We start from the raw sequence: 20,965 nt of genomic DNA, 5'->3' as shown, positions 1-20,965 counted from the left end.
TAATGTGGAATAGATAGACTTCACAATGACACTGAATTTCGGTCATTGGCACTCGAGTCTATTCGATATCGATGTACAAACGTATCGATCATCTTCAAACGATTCGCGATAAGGTAATTTGTGCTTTGATGAAAAAATTTGTCGAGAAAAGATTTGATTTTCTTTTACCAAGCGCGGTATTTCTATTTGTTTTTTGTTGCATTGTTTTCTTTTTCCCGTTTGCACATTCGTTTTATATCCAAAGTCCAAAGATTCCAAGAAAATTATATTCGTTCGAAAACGTAGTTATTGCAGATAATTTAAAAATAATTTTGAGTTGTTTGGTTGTTTTTTTTTTTTGTATCTTCATCACGTTTCACGGAATCGAAACGATTGTATGAACACGGAATTTTTACCTATTTTCTTACAACCTTGCAAACGATCTGTTACATAATAAAACATCTTTTGACAAAATTGTTGATCCAATTCTTTACGGAATTTGACAATGTGAAAATAATTTCAAATTATTACATTCATTTTTCACGTTATAGCGGATCGGAAAATATTCTCTTATATCCGTTTGTTTCAGATTTTGAAAGACTTTATTGAAATTGATTTTTCCGCCAGCGGTTTAATCGTTTCAAAAGTATTTCGCAATTTTCTTAGGCTATTTCTTAAACAGTTATTATATACAAAAATTCATGAATATTATCTGTATTCTGAACACGGTGTACAACGAATGAAAATATTTCACGTAAAATCGTGTAACGTTCGGTGGGATTTTGTAATAAATTTCACAAGATTTGAAAGAATTTCAATTCCTTGCAGACACCACCGTGTTATTTAAACTCTCAAGTTTTCGGGTAAAAATATTTCTCTCGAATTTAACATTCGCAAGGTTCTAATTTCGTATTAGAATCTAATTCGTACCCATTTATAGACTTTGTAGGAAATTCAAATGGTACGTTTATCGTGAGAAATTCACGAGATTTCATTACGTGAATTTACACACTCATTTCAATGAAATTTCTCACGCCAATATTTACATACAAACGGGACTTGAAGAGCAATTCCGTTGATTGGTTAAAAGTCACGGTGAAAAGATTTGATTGAAATTTGACTAGATAAGATTTTCAAAAGACCGTTTCAAATTACATATTTTCAAAATATAACTGAAAAAATTGTATCTTGACTTCACAGTCTTGTAGATACTGTTACGAATTGAAAAGGCCTCAAACATTTTGAAGCTTGAAAGTTTCGTTGACAGTTATCCATGTTCTGATGCCGAATATCACGATCAACTGATTTTTACTGTAAGCGAAACGTTGAAATAATGGCAATTCTGAAATCATGCCCGTGCTGAATATCCGGTAAAAATACCGACACTTTTCTAATCACAGATCATCAAATGCAGATATTTTACACCTTCGATTCCTATTATAGTTTTCAGAAATTTAGTTTTTATAATTTTAGACTTCTTGGATATACTTTTAAACAAAATATACCGCAATTTCAAGAATTCGAAATGTCTGTGTAAACTACGCGCCCAATTTTTTTCTCGGATCAAACAGAAACGACTTGTCCAACGACAGTACGAAGTCAGATATGTATCGCATAACAAAAGGTACGAATTCCCTAGCATAACCACCAAAGGACGTTAAAATAAAACGAGGTTAATTTTAGTACCAAAGAAGATGTGAACTTCCGTTCTAGAAACTAACGTATGCGTGAATTTTTCCCTAAATCAAACCAAACCAAGATACAAAAAAAAAAGAAAAAGTTACGTACACTGCGAGATCCCAAAGTCGTGCAATTGTAAAATGGTGAAATCTTAAGAACGACTTTAAAACCCAGTTCCATGCGTGTTAAAAATAAGCCTGAAGAACCTTTCTAACGTCAAGTTCTGCTTACGTTATACATACACGTGGTGTAGTTAATTTTTTAACTTTATTTTTCAAAGTGCCACTCGAAAATTTGTCGAAAATACTGAAAAACAAACATTGTCGTTATTTTCCAGTGGCACCTAGGAAAAAAAAAAAACAAGTTGAAAGTGGAGCACCCTAATGTAGGTATATTAGAAGAAGCGAGTACCGATGGGAATTTCCCTACAGTTTTCCTACACGCATCTCTATTCTTTGAAAACTGGAAAATCTGTAACTGAATAAACTTGACTTGTTTTTGCAAATCGGACCGATCATTAGAAAGGCAAGGTGGAAATTCTTGACCTCTATGTTAGGATACCTAATCCATGCATGTTACACTGTTAGAAAATTTACGACGTCAATAAAAGTCCACACCGATTGGTGCAAAATCAAAAATCATCGTCGTAAATCGTTCGATTCTTGACACCAAATGATCAACACCAAAATAGAGCGAACCTCTGTAGAATATTTTCCGTGTTACGTTCAATGTTGCATTTTTAAGAACGTATGTATATATATAACCATACTTACGATTTACCAGCAGAACACGAGTACGCGGAATAATCGTGATATAAAATAAAATATATAAATTTTTACATAGAGGCGTACGGTAAATTGTGGTTATCTTCATCCCCGTCGACGTCGTCATCTTGCACGGTGTCATTGTCCCAAGCCTCGTCCCCCTGTCCTAATGTAGCATGAATATCGCCGCCGGATTCCCGACCAACACCGACCCGCTGATGAAGTTGATCATCGGCACGTCGATGATGATCGAGATCGTGAGTCCGCCGCCGGTGTCGAAGACTCGCGTTACCGTGGTCATCACATCCAGCGACGGTGTAAACGGCGGCGACTCAGGCAAGGGCATAGGGATGAGTAGCGTGGTGTCACAACCCGGTAGCAGAAGCGCTTGTCGGAGGCGGAGGAGCCGATGATGTGGCGACGGAACTTGCGTGGTGATAAAGCGAACTCGGGTAGTAGTCCTGATGGTGATTGCTCATGTTGTGCATACCGGAGGCGCCGTTGGGTCCAGCGTGCATGCCGTTGTGATGATGATGGTGTCCGGGGGGGACGGAATGGTGCGGATGATGCGGGGACGATCCGTAGGTGGCGTAGCTCTGATGAAGCTGTTCGTACATCTTGAGCTCCGGTGACTTGGTGTCCTGACTTCCGGGGGATCCGGCGGCCGTCGCTCCAGGTAAAAGCCTCGTGATGCTAAACGGATGACTCGCCGCTGTGTAGGGTGTCTCCTGCTTCAGGCTACCTGACATCCCGTGGTGCAGGGCCGACGCCGGATCGCCGAGAAGATGGGGGTGGAGGTTGCGTCCGACCATGGCGGCCAGTTCGTCGTGAGTGGGTCCGAGGTCACCACCTAAGAGACCGCCGATGTCGGTAACGTCGGTCTTCAGGGAAGAGTGGTTGTGGTGAATACCGCCGGCCGTGGGTATATGGTGATGATGATGGTGGCCCCCGACCAGCGAGTGCATGTCCTTATCGGCCTGCGTTTGACCCGCGTGATGCTGAAGCGGTGTCTTCTTCCCGTGGTTCATTTCATGGGAGGGACTGTGCTGCCCGGCACCGTTGTGGTGGTTCTGCTGCGGGTGTTGCTGTTGTTTGTTGGACTGCCGAGAGAGTTCCTTGTTAGAATCCTTGAACCGTTTCTGGCGTCTGAGGTAGCAACCGTTCTCAAACATGTTACCACTCTCGGGATGCAGGGTCCAGAATGATCCCTTACCCGGTTTGTCCGGGGTCCTCGCCACCTTTACAAAACAGTCGTTGAAGCTGAGCGAGTGCCTAATGGAGTTCTGCCAGCGTTGCTGATTCTGTCTGTAGAACGGAAAGAGGTCCATTATGAACTGGTATATCTCGGAGAGAGTTAGCATCTTCGACGGTGCGTTCTGGATCGCCATGGTTATCAGGCTTATGTAGGAGTACGGTGGTTTCGCGTGCGTGTAACTCCGACGGTAGGACTTGTCCGATCGAGCTCGCTGCAACGCCGACGTTGGTGATCCAGGCTCCGTCAACGAAAGCGTGTCCCGCGAAACTACCCCGGAACTACCACTCGGGGTTAGCGGACCATAACCGACGTTCATGCAGGCGCTTCCCATGGAGCCTGGACCATAGCTACCCATGCCACCGCCACCGACCCCCATAGCGGAGCTCATTGAGCTCATGGTGAAGCCGCCGGTCCCCTGTGGGCTGCAGCTCGGACCTACGCCTACCCCCATCGGCATACCCATTGGCACGCAACCCATGGAGTTTATTGAACTGTAGGTTGACGCCATGCTACCCATGCTCGACATCGCGCCGCTTGTCATCGCTCCACCAAGACTACCAGCTTCGCTATAGAGCTTCTGAGGTTGCAGCATCGCCATGTCGAAGATCTTGGTTTATCCGCTCCTTGGCCTTCGGAATCGTTCCTCGTCGATGCAGGTGGAAAATTTGGAAATGCAGAATCCTAAAACTCTGCACCGTTTTTCCCGAACACTCACCTTGCACCGTCTTTTACGTGCTACTACTTTTCACTAGTGAAATGGTGAAATGTTCTCTCTGTGTCTTGCGGTGTTTTTAAAGTCCCGCACTATCACTGCATCAATTTCATCGGGGTTGCGCGGTTTCTCGATTAAGAGGATATTACACCACGATCGCTGTGTATCAACGACCCGGACGGTTGGATATCTTCTTTAGCTTTGCGGTTACATCTTGGATTGTCGATCTTCTTCGCGGCGGCATTTTTTCGCCTTTTTATTTTACGATGTATGGTATTCCGTGTATACTATGCGTCGTACGTTGGAAAAGCACTGAAACTAACGATGAAATCTTGCGGATCAAGTCGGTAGATCGAAAAACTTGGATTGTTGAGTTGACACAAGAGTTGACATAGATTTACTCGAAACGAAGGAACGAAAAAATAATTGTCGAAAAACACTGTATCACAACGATTTATCCACAATGATTAAACACGACTAAAGCACCAAAATACCGTAGCACTGAATCAGTCGATTATTACCTAACATGTATCGAACGGAAACGAGGATCACAAGTGATGTACGAATACATTACGAAAACGCGCACTCCATCAACGATGAGGATTGTTTAAAAACTAATCACACTGACAACCGGATTCGAGGTATACCCAACAGTCTCCAAACCATATACGCCGCACCGTCATCCATGGTGTGTAATAAAATGTGATAAAACCGTAAACCAGGTATCGAGTTTCAGCGAAAGCGCATAACACGAGTTTAACAAACTAATTGAAACACGTTCGAAGTCGATCACTGCACTGCGTTGTTTACCACGTTGTTGTGATAGGGGAGTATATAATTGTTGTCCCAATAACGACTATCTCTCTCCACCAAATTCCCGCGATTGTCCCGCCGATCGCCTACAACAGTGCACCGCACCGCGTTTAACGTACGTGTGCGGGATACGTCAACGTCGCACAAACACGCACACACGTGTCCACAAATATATACATATACATATCGATGTGTGTACGGGGGAAAATCTATGCACGTGTATACACGTATACAAAACCGTGTTTGCGTGTACTCGCGTGTACACACATGAAAAACACACACCCGCCGCGCTGGCTGTTTCTAACGTTTATCTCTCGCGTTCCTGTTTCAGCAACTCTGAGTGTGTAGTGTGGACCAGGTCCGGTTGCCGAGTGTACCCTGGCCCTCTCGTAGCCGAGAAGCTTGTTCAAACAATCGCTTCCCCCACGGACGGACTCTTGGAAACTCGAATCGAACCACCCACGAACAACTCGACGACCAATAAGCACGCGTCTCTAGCCGCCATCCGACCAATCGAATTCCGGCCAGAAAAGGAGAGGCGGAGTCGACCTCTTCACCCGACGCGTTTTCGGCAGACGACAGCTGTTCCCGCTCGGTGAAAACGGAGGGTTGGAAGCGCTGGCTGCGCGCGCATTGCCGCGGCGCGTGCGCGCCGCGCGGCGAACTATGAAACCTTGCGTAACCCCGCGCGCCAGTGCTGCCGTCTCGCTCTCTTCCGCGCCAAGTATACGCGGCCTTAAAGCCATCCGTCTCTGTCCGTCCGGCGCGCGGGTTTTCATGTGCGATTTCGTCGCACTCTCTCTGATCGCTAGCACGATTTTTGAGGACCGTTCTTTTTAGTTTTTTCTCTCTTAAAATTTCTCTTTTTTTTTTCTTTTTTACTTTTTATTTTCTCCCCGTTCTCGGAGGGGTTCTACTTTCTTTTTGTGCTTGCTGCTGCCGCCGCGCTCGCTCGCGCTCACCGGGTCTCTTCTTCTCAATGTGCACACGCACATCTCCCGATCGTAACCACGTCCCACCACCGCGGCCCTCTGCTCAACTCCGTCGCGACGCTAACGCCGGATCCACGCCTGCAACCCCAAAACGACGTTATACGTTACGTTGACCGACGCGCACGTAGGTTATACCCTCACCTTACACCATACCGTTTACGTCATGCGTCAAATGGGGTTCACGACACGCATTTTGACACATTCGTCGAATAAAACACACGGATTTTGTGCCGCACCGTCAAGCCTGAGTTTCAATGTCGATATTTCTTATTGTTAGTTATCAGTTTTAGCCTTAACGCGCGAGATTTCGATTTTAGTAAACGTAATTTTCGCATTGACTCCTAGAAAATTAATAGAAGCTGAAAGCTTTTCACCAATATCAATAAAAATAAGTGTATCACATAGTATCAAATCTACACGTATAATAATATATATGATAACCTCTTTTTTATTTCATATAAAAAACGGTTCGTTCGTCACCTCGGTTTTGCATCAAGTTTGTAATAAGTATATAATACGATTATTATATAAATTACGCATCAAGTGCGGGAAACATAAAACACATATAAAATAATATATATTTATGTCAGATACATAAACGTATAATGCAGTGAGAAAAAACAATATGTAATTTACACGCGGTCTGCAAACACCAAGTTTAAATACGCCTGAATATATGTAACGATAATGATAATATTGACAATCATTTTGCTTACCGAAAATTTCATATTACAGAATTAAACGTAATAATTGTAATAATAACAGCATAATATTCATACCAATTATAATGATGACAATAATAATAATTTGAAAAGATCTGCAATTTAAAGAATTTTTTTAAACCAACTCTAATCGTATTTTTATACGAATGTAAACCTGTTCGGTGTTAATGCGGTACGATAGAAACCGACTACTTTGGTGTTAATTAAAGAGTTTCGAGAGAACACGGAAGGACGGAATTAATGTGCTCTTTTATACAAGCCACGACGTGACAATTGATACGAATTGAATTTTTCCGGGGTATGTTGAAGTATGGTTAGATTTATAGATGTGACGCGGGTTTTTCGTGCACGCGCATTACGTTTGAAATTCTATCGTTGTACATAGTGTTAAATTTATACTTTTTTGAATAAATTAATAAATCAAATTTTTTGTTAATTCAGCTGTGCTACTATTTATACAAGTTATATTCGTAGAATTTGGAATACAGTTCAATATATTCTAATTGATGCACGAATTTTTACAACTGTTACTTCTTTCTTTTTTTTTTATATCGATATGTAGCTAAAAATTTTATACTTTTTTGTGGAAATTGCCAAATACGTCGTCACTGTTTTTATATGACATGCAGTATAATAACAGATACTTGATCGATCTATCGTCGCAAAAACGGTTCTTCAACACCGTTAATCGATTTAGTCAAACATTTTACAAATCCATAAATTATCAAAGAGGCAAAGAGTACAACGAGGAGGTATAAGACAGTAAAGATTAAAAAAGATAGGGTAGTTTCTCTAAATTGAAGGGCAACCCCGAGTTCGAAGGGTAATTTTGGCGTAATCATGCGACGGACGGCGTCGAGACGCGCGAGTTCGTGTCGTTATATTTAAATTATATGATAAAATACTTGTGTCTATATAACCAGCGACCGAGTGAAAATTTCTTACGATTTTTGATAAGTAAATTTTTTCAAATTATCCGCGTTCGTACGTAGGTCTAGTTTACAAATTTCATCAATTGTTCATAAAAATTATACAAACTGTAAGACGTCGTGAAGAAATCAAAGATATTCTGTATTTGTGACACATTTGGATTAATACCAACAAATACAACGATAATATAAAATTGCGAATTTCTTAGCTGTCGAAATTAGACCAAATCTTTTTCCTTTTCGGTTACATATTTTTAACGGCACTGAAAAATAAAAGAACTCTTACATTCCTCGTCCAATTCACATCTGCAAATAATACCGTTATAATTGTCAATAAGAAAAAAACAACAACAACAACAATCAGCATCTTTATTAATACAAAGATGCTGATAATTCGTGACGTCATTTGTGCTGCAAATTAGAGAGAATGCAGCCAGTTAATCAATTATAATATGTGCGGTACGACCATGAGTGCAAACGAGGCGTGAAGGCATTTTTGCAGTATGCACGTATAAATAATTAATTGGTTTGACTTGCGTCAATGTTGAAACGACTAATTCGGACCGTCCAACGACAATGGTGTATCAAATTCCCTGATATATTCACAGTTTTTCATACGTACCTAGATAAATGTGATCTACGTGTCTATATTCTCAGTTTAACAACCGCTTATCGATATACCGTGTAATAAGTCTCTGTATCAAGTTGATACAGCCAAGTTACATCAACGTGACAGTCGAGCTGTCACTGCAGTTCTATTGCCATTTGAAATAACAGATATCTACCATTATAATAGACGCGATTAGAACGCGTATAGATGTATACATATCTGCATTGCATATTTGTTATGATTTCAAATATATGTAATACACTTTTTATCTAAGCTGTGTGTATGTACGTATGTATAATTGTGTGTTGGTGATAAACGGCGGAGCTTCTTCTACCATCATCTTATAGTTTTTACGATTACAAAGGTCTGACAATGACATTAAATATTACAGTGATGTGTTTATTGTTTTTGTTGTCAATTTTGATAAAAGTAATCCCAAAATCGATAACTCCAAAACCACCAAAATTTCCGAACGAATATAATCACGAGGTTTTATTTTTGGAACATACTTCGCGCAACGTTTGACGAAACTACCGATTCTTCACATGTGTGAACTGATAACGATATTTTTCGTGATGGAATTTTTTTTTTTTTTTTTCTTAGCTCTTCGCAAAACTCATACAAGTCGGAAAGTTTGTTTAACGCTAATTGTCGAAATCTCTAACTCTTCAGAGAATAGAAGCAGCTAACGCGAGTGAATAAATTCTCCTTTTCTTGAAATGTTACAAAAAAAAAAAAACAACATAACGAACTTTTCTTTTTCTCCTTCTTGTAATTATGTGTAATTTATAATAACAGTAATAAAAAATATGTAACACGTATATTTTTATCCTGTGTTTCTTTTACTTTTTTTTCTAATAAAACGCCATTTTTGCTTACAAATTATAATCGAACACTAACGACAGAAATAATATTTCATTGCGGAACTGTGTACTTGACTGTTTATATATTTAACAACTGATCGTGAGAAAGATGGAGAAAGTCAACCATGGAATTAACAAATATGTGATTAACATCAAAATGTAAATAATTACCAATACACCTAATAACAGATATGATTTTTAATATTCAATCGATTTCGAATTTTTGTTAATTGTTTCGTTCAAAATTTATTACAATATTATTAGTCAGTCTATAAGTTCGAGAACTAAATGATGCGAGCCAAGAAACCTGAGATGATAATAATCTTATTTATAACTGATTTGACTAGTCAATATTTGTTTGAAATAAAGTTTACCAGAAACTAGCAAATTTATTTAGATCTATACGCGTTTGTTATATTTATTGATAAAATATTATTTTCGAATAAACAAATTACTGATAATATAGTAATAATATTTGAACGATAGAGTTTAAATTGCATAATCTACTCAAACACCCTTAATAGTTGTATAAATATTAGTTGATTGCAGAGTTACCATGCGTTCAATCAACTACAAGGAAATTCATTCGATTCAACAAATCCGAATTCAATCAGATCAGATATTTAACCGTAAAATTCGTTTGTTCGTATAAACTTATTTTTTGATCTATCAAGAAAAATAAATAACCTTTTTTCGTACTAAATAATACGTACAAGCTTTGAATTAAAATAATCATAACTTCACGAGATTAGTTACAATGAAAAAATATCAATATAAGTATAATACCAAATTTTGAATAATATATAATAATTACATAAGTTACACGTATTCAAATTGAAATTCGTTAGTTCAGGCAAATATTTTTCTTACACTATTTGCAGATTAAAAATTTCTTGCCGCACTAAAAGTTAGATAGCGGACTCAAAAATAAAGATAATCGAACGTTCCAAGCGGCGTTTTAAAGAGAATAAATTTGCCTTTATTTTGGCTATTTAGAAAATTCTGATCCTGATACATATTTTTTGGCATGGCCGTTTTTTAATCTGTTTTTTCCTTTTTATCGAATTTATGATGGATAATTGTAAGTAAAAATTTTTTTCGTGTTTACAGCTGCCAGCGGATCAGTTTGTGTCTTAAATAAGATGCTCCTGGAACTCTTTAGTTGATATTTAATACAATTTTATATATATATATATATAGGTGTGTGTGTGTGTGTGTGTGTGTGTATAAAAGCCGCACAATGCAAAGCGCGCGGATGAAATTGTTTGTGTAAAGCTTTTCAATTGTTTGTGAGATGAAAATATTGTCCCGGTAAACAACCGCAGGTCAGGTATACAGCGTTATACATACAATATGTATAAAATATTGATACATACGCATTATATAATAGGTACATCATTGCAGATATAACAAATTGCTCTTTCCGCACGCTTTACACTTATTATCGTATAAAAGTATAAAAACGGGGCGAATATGGCGCGAAATTTTGCTAAAATTATTGACTAGGTATATATGGGTTATTCCACGTAAAATGAGCGGACCATGTACCCTCAGTCTCTTCGATTTTAATCATTTTTTAGTATGACGAGTCTTATCGAATCAAAAGATTTTACTATTTTTTTTTTCTCACACTTTCTTAGCCACTGGTGAAATTCAAAAATAAGTAATCGAAAAACCGATTCCGAAGACATAAATTTTAGTAATCTGGAACAATTCACACAGATTCTTTGTATGAATTGAAATGTGATTTTTAAGTACCCACAAGATAATGGGATCTCAATAGTTGCCGGTTTTTTTCCACAAGTTTTTAGTTTTAGTTTTTCAATGACATAATCGGAGGTTCTTTTTCTACGATCTAAATAGATCATGGAATGATGAAAATAATGATTCTGCAATCTAATTAAATCAAGGCACAAAGAAAATGAAACAAAAAAAAAAAAAAATCGACACGTAAAAATTAAATGCTTGCGGAAAAAATAGTAAATATTGAGATCCCATTATCGTGTGGTGCTTAGACAAGTTCTTTCGTTTTTTGTGAATTTCATTTAAATTAAAGTAACGATTTGATTGAATCATGACAATTGCAATTGCTTACAATCATAGGAAGAAATTCTAGAAAATTTCAAAATTTTTTCATGATTTTTATTAAGCTTACACATGAGAAAAAAATAATGATAAAAATGATGGAAATTTTCAGGATATGTTCCAAATATTATAAACAACAACTTTGCCAAGATTAAAATTGTTTCTTCAATTATTACTGCAGTCGTAAAAAATAAAGTAACTGATTGTAAAACTTACACGTGTATTTTCGTAGCTTCGAGGCAAGTGACTTTACGCAGCTAAATCAAAGAGGACAAGGATGAGACCCATTTAGAGTTGGCACGGAATGCCCCGTAGATATAATACAAAAATAGTTTCGATAATTTGCAATTTGCTGCAGCCAGTTGTTGGACGAACAAACGTTCGTTAACTCGGATCATTATTTAAAAAATAATACAGTTCGCGTGTCGTACAAACCGTAGTATTTGGTACGTGTGTGTTTGTGCTTTTTTACCTCCTCCACACGATGCGTATTGTGAACGCTTACCTGGGACGGGATCTCTCGCCTCGTCGACGTGGGTGGCCGCCGCCCCTTCATCTCCTCTCAAACTACTCACTTAATATATACCCAAATTTGAAGATAAGTTAGTCTTGGGCTGCTGCTAAGGCAGGTAGTCTGCAACGGGCACTCAAAACACACCTTTTTACATCGCACCTTGGTTACATACATACGCGTGTAGGTTGTGGAGGTTCCAACACAAACCCGCAAACAAAGACCTGGTGTGATGCATACACTGGGAAAAATTTCATTTGTTATACTAACTAGAAAAATTGAGTAAATCAGGTATCGTTATAAAAAAACAAAACTGTTCGAATATTGTTGGAATTACGAAAAACGACGTACGCCTAACCATTTTGCGAAAACTAATTTTCGTTTTTTACCTAGAACTATATTTTTAGATTGTGGTAACAAATGAAAATAGTTAAGGACTGAGCGGTAATTGGAACTAAAAATTTTTCTCAGTGTACGAATATGCAAAGGCATCCATTTTTTCAGGTTTTTGATCGAAAGCGCGTGACGAGTGCCAAAAAAAGAAAAAAATTATTAAAAATTTTCTGAGAAAGGAAAATGAAGGTGAATTTGTCACCTTTCAGACCCCGCTTCGAAAATTTGGATATCTCTATTTTTGACTCCGCTATCCAACTTTTAGTGCGGCAAGAAATTTCGTCCGACGAATCCAAACTTCTAACGGTCAGGGAACTCAATGGGATTGGCCTTATGTAAAAAGGAAATTCTTCGCTCAATACAATAAATAAGAATTCAAAAATTTCGATCACGATATTATTTTCAACTTCTATTCATTATTTTCAGCAAAGAATTTCCTTTTTCTTCAAGACCTTTGTTTATCTTTATATGTCTTTACAGTTATCAAAAAAAATAAAAAAATCGGTGATTTCACCAGATTTTTTTCTATAACATATAATGTTGGTGTACTTTTGAGGGATGAGCGCGAAGAAATTTCGACATGACAAAATCAAGCACCAACCTAGTATACACATATTTGTTGGAGTGATTTTTATTTTCAACATTTCCGAAACTTTGCCTTGCAATACTTGATTACTTCAATATTTTATTAATTCTTCTATCACCGTCCTCTGGATTGGTTCTATAAATAATAAATAAACGAAAATCTCCTCCCCGAAACACAGAATTCTATCTCAACCCTAAAACCCTCCTCGCACAAGGGACGTCAAGTTTTGAATGTAAAACACACACGCTGTATGTATTGTAAATACATACCTATCGTTACACACATACAACGTTCACTTTTGTGTTTACACACCGATATCTTACCAACGTGTCATTTTACTTTCCTAACAAATTAGCGAAAATTTTCTTCCGATGCCTCCTTTTTTTTATTTACTTTTTTCCCCACCTCTTCGCATTCATTATTTGTTTTCTTCTCCCTTACTTTATTTCTATCCCCTTTTCTTTGTACAGGAAAAAAAAAAAGAAAAGTAAAAACGGTTTCAAATTCATACAAATATACGTATATACCTGATGTTTTCGATCTGACCTCTGCGACTTCGCTTACATACCTGTGTTTCAAAAATTTCTTTTTTGTTTTCTGTTTCTTATACGATTGCTTTATATTCGTTGCAATTTTAATCGGTAAGCCAGAAACAATGAATGTACAGATGAACATACGTAACCTGTTGCGGAAAAGTGGAATTTACTGTACAAAATGTATTTAAAGTAATTATAAGTAAGAATAATGAAAATCTATAACAATAATAAACTTTAAACCGAATACCTGCATTAGGGAAAAAAAAAAAAAACATCCAATCGTAATACAATTAGTAGTAATATTTTTATACCGACATTTTCACCATACGTTTTCAATTCAATGGAAAACGACGAAACGAATCATCAAATAATAGAATAAGTGAATAAGTGAAAATGAAAAATTACAACAATCATCGTTCTTATACAATAAAACCGTCAAGGTTTTGATCCCATTAAGGAGTTTAGAAACGAATAAAGATGTATAAGTGAAATTGCATATGAAAACGGAAAATGAAAAGCTTAACGAAAACTAGGCTGAGGGGGGGGGGGGGGGGGTTAAAATTTGAGCTAGAGAAATTCCGTCAAAATGTTTATAAACGTGCCTGAAACGGGTCGGCACCTGATTTTCGGTTCAAGTGTTGTTTTTTTTCGTTTTTTTTTTTTTTTTTTCTCTTCTTGCGTTTCTTTTTGCTCCAGTCTCCTTCCGTTTGCCGGCGGTTTCCTGCCTCGATTCTTCCACCTTTCCTACCGCCGTTACTCTTACACTATTCTAAAATAATCTATTATTCTACTGTAAAATTTGACTTTTCGACGCGTAGACAGTAAGGTTAAAAGTAAACAAAATTATCCCGGAAAGAGAATATTTCCGGCTACGAATTTATTTTTCAAAGCTTAAGCACCGGCAACAGCAACAGAAGCTTATTGTGACCCAGAGAAAACTGCGAAACGAATGAATGACCTACTAATCGATTTGACGGAGGTGAGCTCGATCCTTAACCCGGATTTCATGGTTTAGCCCGTATAACAAGCCCCGCAAAATCCCGAACTCGATATTGTACCTAATCGCGTATGAGGGGATGTTTTTCTTTCGCGAAAGTCAAAGCTCGAGGTGACGTGGAAGGACACCGTCGAATTGTACCTGCAGGACACAACCACCAGGAAACCTGCTTCGGCGACGAAAATCCCAGGGCGAAAAAGGACGACGTTTGTTTTCATAGGGCGGTTAACGCGACCCTCAAAAAATTACTTGGAAATTCTATACGTATGTAGAAAAAATCGCGGGGGTTGAAGTTTCGGATTGTCGAAAAATTTCATTTCTATACTCGAAAATCGTACGAATTCTGCATCGATTGTTCTGGAGAAATAATATTCCATGATATTTCAGAAATCGGTACGTAGATACCGTTTAAAAAAAAAAAAAAAAACATTGATCTCAACAAATTCCACAAAAAAATTCCTCGTACTAGAAATACGAATGAAGAATCAAGAAAATATTTCACAATCAGTACAAACTATTTTTTTTTTTTAAGATTCACTTTTAAAAATTGTATTCAAGAATTTCTCCTACTATAAATACGAAATAACGAACGAGAAAATATTTCGACAAAATTATAAAAGGTGGGTAAAAAAAAATTGAAATTACAATTGCTATTCGTCATCTTTCGAAGTTTAAGTTATCTACATATACTATGTGTGATGAAGAATCGAAAGATATGGAAAAGGGAGGAAGTTGAAGGAAAAGGAAAGAAATATGACAGTCCGCAGGTAAAATGACGTGTACGTCCAAAGTCCGTGAGGATATTTAAAGGGGGTTGCAAATCTGGGAGACTCAAACTACGGCACGAAGCGAATACCACACGTGCATGACGAGAAAGCTGCCTGGACGGCATCGGACGAGATACGGCACGACGATATTCATCCGATGTTAAACGGACCCCGATCAAATTCCATACCCAATTCCAATGTCCACTCCATACTTTTGTCTGCCTCGTCTCTTTATCGCGGAATGAAAAAAAAAAAAAATCTGAGACTTACAGGATTATACAATTAAGTAATGGTGAACTTCATTTGAACTTCCGGTTCTACCGGAAATAAATCAATTTTCACTGTTTTACCGACAGGAAGATACTTTTTTCTTCTTTATTGATTTTTCTAAACAAACAATCGTGTTCTTCTCAATTTAACTATTTATTAAAAAAAAAAAAATATTATACTTTTCTTTACTTCCAAGTTTACTTTTTACTACTTTTTCTTTCATTGCTCCGCCAAGTCTGATCAGTTACGAATTTTTCACTCGGCCGTTTTCTAGAACACCGCTCAAGTTTGTCGGACTGTAAATTATCGCGAGAAAACGGTTTTACCGGCCTGTTTTTCCGTCTTCTTTCTCCGAATAAAATCCTGTTCCAAATCCACCCCCGAAAACGAAGAAGATTCACAAGATTCTTTTAAAACTCGTGACAAGATATTCTTACTCTCGTATATAGTTTTGCATTATTTAACCCTGGTCACTTACACCTATGGAAACTTTCACGTTACTCAAACCCCAGCCAACTTCGGACCGTTGATTGTACGTTAAAGAAAATTGCAGGGGTCGACTGAACCCCTCGTGCCAGTGACTAAGATTAGATATATAATTGTACTCATCCAAGAATGTAAAATTCTTCTAAGTCGAAAGACAAACTTAAGTCTAAACTTAATGTGGGAACCGTATGAACTGGATTGTAAACATTTTTCAAACTGGAACCATTTGTGGGTCACCGGCTGTATTATACGTGGGTACCTTAATTATTTACTTACCTACGCATTACATTGTTAAACACTCCGCCTATTGTAAGTATATTCAGCGCCTCTGTTTGCACATACGTAAAAATATATAGACGCGTAATTTACTCGGTACTTCGGTATTCGATGAGCAAATAATTCGCGACAGCATATCTTAAAGGGTGACTAAATGTAAATTCGTTGGTTTACAATTGTCTGTATGTCTCAGGTAAGAGGCACGTAGATAAAAACACAGGGAATTCCATGCCGATGTAACCATAGTGTCTCGATCATAGTTTGTTTGGTAAATTATCTTTAAATTTTTTTATGCACTTTGAAAAATCATCGAACTTCTATTTCATCAAACTCAATTTTGATCTTAGTTTCCTTCCTTTTTTTTTGCGTGTTGCGGGGCGAAAAATTAATACGAAATCATTTTCGTCGTTCTAGTTAGTGTCAAATTTCATCAATAAACAATGAGCCAACTCCGAACGGAAGTGCCGTATGGGGTCAACATCCTATAGCGTATTCTTTGTGTGTGTTCATCATTAAATGCTTGTAAGTGCCCCATTATCGCTCGTTTGGTCGAAATTACTTTTCCCAGACGACAATGCGAACAAATAATTTGAGTCATGTAGCATTATTTACATAAATATCGTAAACATATACATATAAGTTACAAAATCTATCTAACGATGCGTCGCTTTGTGATCTAGATATTATTATTTTAACTTCCGCCCGAATAATTCGTCGAATAAAACGTGTCATCCGATGTGTGATAAAGAAGAAAATGTCGGCATTAAGCAACAGACGAATACAGTGTAAAACTGATGATATTGAGAAGAAAAATGTTATTGAATTTAATAAATATCAATTGATCCAAATGATAATCTATGCGTTTGTATAATAATAATATAATTTTCTTAAATAAATATCAAAACCTGTCTTGTGAAATAAACTCTTGTTTAAACATATCACACATTTTTTTGATCATAGTTATCACTGATTATGTCGGACGAACATCACATTGAGCCAAATATACTGTCTGGCAATTTTAATTTAAACTTTAATATTTCAGCAAGTGTGCACTGAGTAAAATTTCATTTGTTACGGTAACTAGAAAAATTCAGTAGAACAGGTATCGTTAAAAAAAAACTGTTTCAATATTTTTGGAATTACGAAAAACGAGGTGAGCGTAAAGATTTTGCGCTGTCGTCGATCCTTTTTTGGTTGTCGCAACGCAAAATCAGTTTCTTCGGTTTACTCTACTTTTTTTTAGTTAAACAAGTACCAGTAGTTTCATTATTTTATTCACCGACGCAGGCATTTTCAGGCGTGAAATTTTAAACCCGCACGCAGGATTCTGCGATGCGTAATCCTCCAGGCACTTTGAAAAATCGTCGTACCAAGGACGCGTATCACAATGGTTAGGTTAGATATACGTACATGTAGGCATGTAAAGTCGGGGGCTTCGACGGTTATTTAATACCATGGGCGGGTCGATTGGGCAAACACGATTCTCAGCCCCCTTCGTCCCTCGCCATGGCCCTCCGATGGACCCCATAAGCTTTCTCGCCCTTCTTCTCTTCCGCGTCCTTCGGCAAACCTTTCAGCCTTCGACTGATCGGTCATAGCGCCGATTCACTTCACCACGCGATTCAAGTGCGAAGCAGAAACAAAAGGACGGATGGGAAAGAAAAATTGTCGGACGTGTGGTCAGGAATGAATAAATCAATCGACTGATTTTGCCTGACGTTAATACAGTCAACATTTGAAATAATTAGGTAGAATCGATTTTTTAGTTCCGGTTACCGCTCGGTCCTCAACTATTTTCATTTTTTACCACAATCGACAAAATACAGTTCTAGGTAGAAAATGAAAATTAGTTTTCTAGCCGTTAACGGAAAGTCTAGTATCCGTTGCTATTCTTTCTCATTACGATCACTGTTCCTATATTTTCTTGCTACTGTTGGGAAAATTTAACGCTCGTGCAAGAATAAATTGACGTTAAAGCCTCGTTTAACTAAAAAAGTAGAGTAAACCTCGCAAACCGATTTTACGTTGCAATTACCAAAATGGTTAGACGTACCTCGTTTTTCGTAATTCCAACAATATTCGAACAGTTTTTTCAACGATGTCTGTTTTACTGAATTTTTCTAGTTACCGTAACAAATGAAATTTTCCTCGGTGCAGTTTTGAACACGGTATTAAAGATTTCAAATATTTCAGAGCATCACTCGCGAGAATTCTGAAAATTTCACGCTTGCAACAGGATTTAAAAATAATTTACAATTCAATGATTTCTTACAATTGCAAAAATTGTTAAATATATTTGAAGAAGATTGTTTCAGATAATTTCAGAATTTACATATATTCTCACTGCTTCAAAATATATTTCATTTTGTAATAAAATTTCAAAGCTTTTATTAAATCGGGTAAGAATTGAAGAATTCTGTGGCGATTGGCTAATCGCGACCAAAAAAAGAAGAAGAATATTTCAAACTTTTACCAAAATAATTCGAGTATCAAAAACCCGTGTAGAAAATATTATTATACCTGCAAAGTTTTCGCAAAACTTTACAACACGATTAAGACAGCTGTGGGCACATTTTTACGTCGGTTTTTTTTTTTTTTTCACTCACTCTCTTTCTCTACCCTCTTATTCTCTCCTTCATTCTTTTTTTCTTTCGCCGCGTGCCGTAACCTCATGATCGATTTATGACGGCGGTTTCCTTTTGTATGCACGCGTTTGCTAAGCCCGGTATATCCTAGCACTTTGCAACCCGCAATATCCGGCCGCCAAACCCCCGAGAAACCGTAAAATATGTATAGTTTTATACATATGTAATACACAATATATAAAATCGGCGGTGTTGGAAAGAATTTTCGAACTCTGCAAGGAAAAAATATTTTTCATCGATGTGCGCGGTGGATAAAAAACTACGACAAGAAATCATCCCCAATTTTTATACGCCCTTGAAATTTTCAAGAGTTGCAAATAGTATTTATTATGAATTATTTTCTGATTGGTTCTGTACGTCTTAATTATCGTTACCGTTACGTGTGTAAGAAAAAAAAAAAATTAAACGATCGTCAATTTGAAAATTACACAATTTTCAACGACGCCAAGAGTTCGGATTTTGTTGATCGCGAGGAAAAATTTTGGGTGTACAAATTTATTTTCACATCTCCTGACAAAAATGACCGAATAAATTTCACCCACTATTTATAAAAGTCCTCGTTATAAGAGAAAAATATCTCGATAAAATGATCATATAAAACGCGTAACTATTCCAAAGTGTTACTTTTTTTGCTTTTTTGGTTATAAGCATTTATGCAGTATGATGATTGAGGGGAAGAAAAAAAAAAAAAAAACAACAGTTCCTAATGGTTTCTAATCTCGGGAAAATTATATACGTAGGTATGTATAAAATACGACGTTAGCTGCTATGCAATAATTATAGGACGAAATCGCAATATTTTTTCAACTGAAGAGACAAAACAAAAAAAAAAAAAAAGAGGGGTTTGGGGGTAAAGGGGGAAAGGGAAGTTTGTGTATCCACGACGGATTCTCTTGTTGCCGTTTCCCGTAGAGATATTTTTCTTGGTTATCGAGCTCTGTTTTTCCCCCATCCTCCAATCTCGTTACAACCTGCATCTATATATTGCATGTACATATGGGTGTATATATATACATATATATGTGTGTGTGCGTGTATGTATATCTGGCAGCATCTCACGGAGATTGGAAGGAACTCCTATCCAGGATAAGTCTGACCTAGGCTAGACTCATAGTACTCGGATATATGAACGTGTACGTCCGTGAGTGAACGTCGAGAACATCGTCAATTTACGTTAAATAACAACGGACGATGCTGAGAGTGACTCGAGTTACTCGAGAGTTAATTGTAACAGTGAATTTATCGCAATAGTGTAACAGATGCACCGAGAAAAATTTCATTTGTTACGGTAGGTGGAAAAATTGAGTAAAACAGGTATCGTTAAACAAAAAAAATTGTTTAAATATTGTTGGTATTACGAAAAACGAGGTACGCGTAAACATTTTGCGCTGTCGTCGATCCTTTTTTGGTTATTGCAAAGCAAAATCAGTTTCTGAGGTTTACTCTACTTTTTTTAGTTAAACAAGGCTTTAACGTCAATTTATTCTTGCGCGAGCGTTAAATTTTCGCAACGGTTGCAAGAAAATATAGCAACAGCGATCGTAATGAGAAAGAACAGCAACGGATACTAGACTTTCCGGTAACGGCTGGAAAATAAATCGATTCTCAATGTTCGGCCGACGCACCTTTACTTTTTCTAAATGAACAAAGTCATCTTTTTCCCAGTTTATATATTTTTTCAGAAACAAATTTATACATTTTTTGGTTATTCAGAATTTTTCTTTCCAAACTTTTTCATTTCGCTGCCAATTCGTATCATTTTCAGATTTTTCACTCGGCCGTTTTCGAGATCATTGGGAAAGTTTGTCGAATAGATCGACGGACTATTTTCTATTCTCGGTGATGAAAATTATCGTGAAAAAACTGTTCATCCCATCTATTTTTAATTTTTGAAATTTTTATTCCTTCCATCTTTGTTACAATCCACGAAAACTTTTGCCTAAAAAATAACACTGCCAACTTCGAGGTTTTCAATACAGAGGAAGAGAGAAAAAATTTCCGGAAGAGTGAAAATACCTTTGTTTTTTTTTTGTCAAGAATCTTCCGACGTTTTTTTATTTTCTTTTTATTCGTCCCCATTTTGATTAGTTTATC

At 37.2% G+C, this 20,965-nt stretch overlaps 1 protein-coding gene across 1 annotated transcript; it reads right to left on the bottom strand.

Moving 5' to 3' along the window:
- Nucleotides 1-271: 271 nt before the first annotated feature.
- Nucleotides 272-5,619, bottom strand: LOC124186459 (silk gland factor 1). Its single transcript, XM_046578205.1, has one exon. It carries the CDS (start codon nt 4,274-4,276, stop codon nt 2,789-2,791), a length of 1,488 nt encoding a protein of 495 aa, XP_046434161.1. The 5' UTR covers nt 4,277-5,619; the 3' UTR covers nt 272-2,788.
- Nucleotides 5,620-20,965: the final 15,346 nt, after the last annotated feature.

This window comes from Neodiprion fabricii, chromosome 7 (assembly GCF_021155785.1).
Source record: "Neodiprion fabricii isolate iyNeoFabr1 chromosome 7, iyNeoFabr1.1, whole genome shotgun sequence".
NCBI lineage: Eukaryota > Metazoa > Arthropoda > Insecta > Hymenoptera > Diprionidae > Neodiprion > Neodiprion fabricii.
Note: the sequence above shows the minus strand (reverse complement) of the source record. Positions and strands in the feature narration are given on the sequence as shown.

Excerpts from the sequence above, each read along its gene's own strand:
- LOC124186459 (XM_046578205.1), bottom strand. The coding sequence starts at position 4,276 with ATGGCGATGCTGCAACCTCAGAAGCTCTATAGCGAAGCTGGTAGTCTT.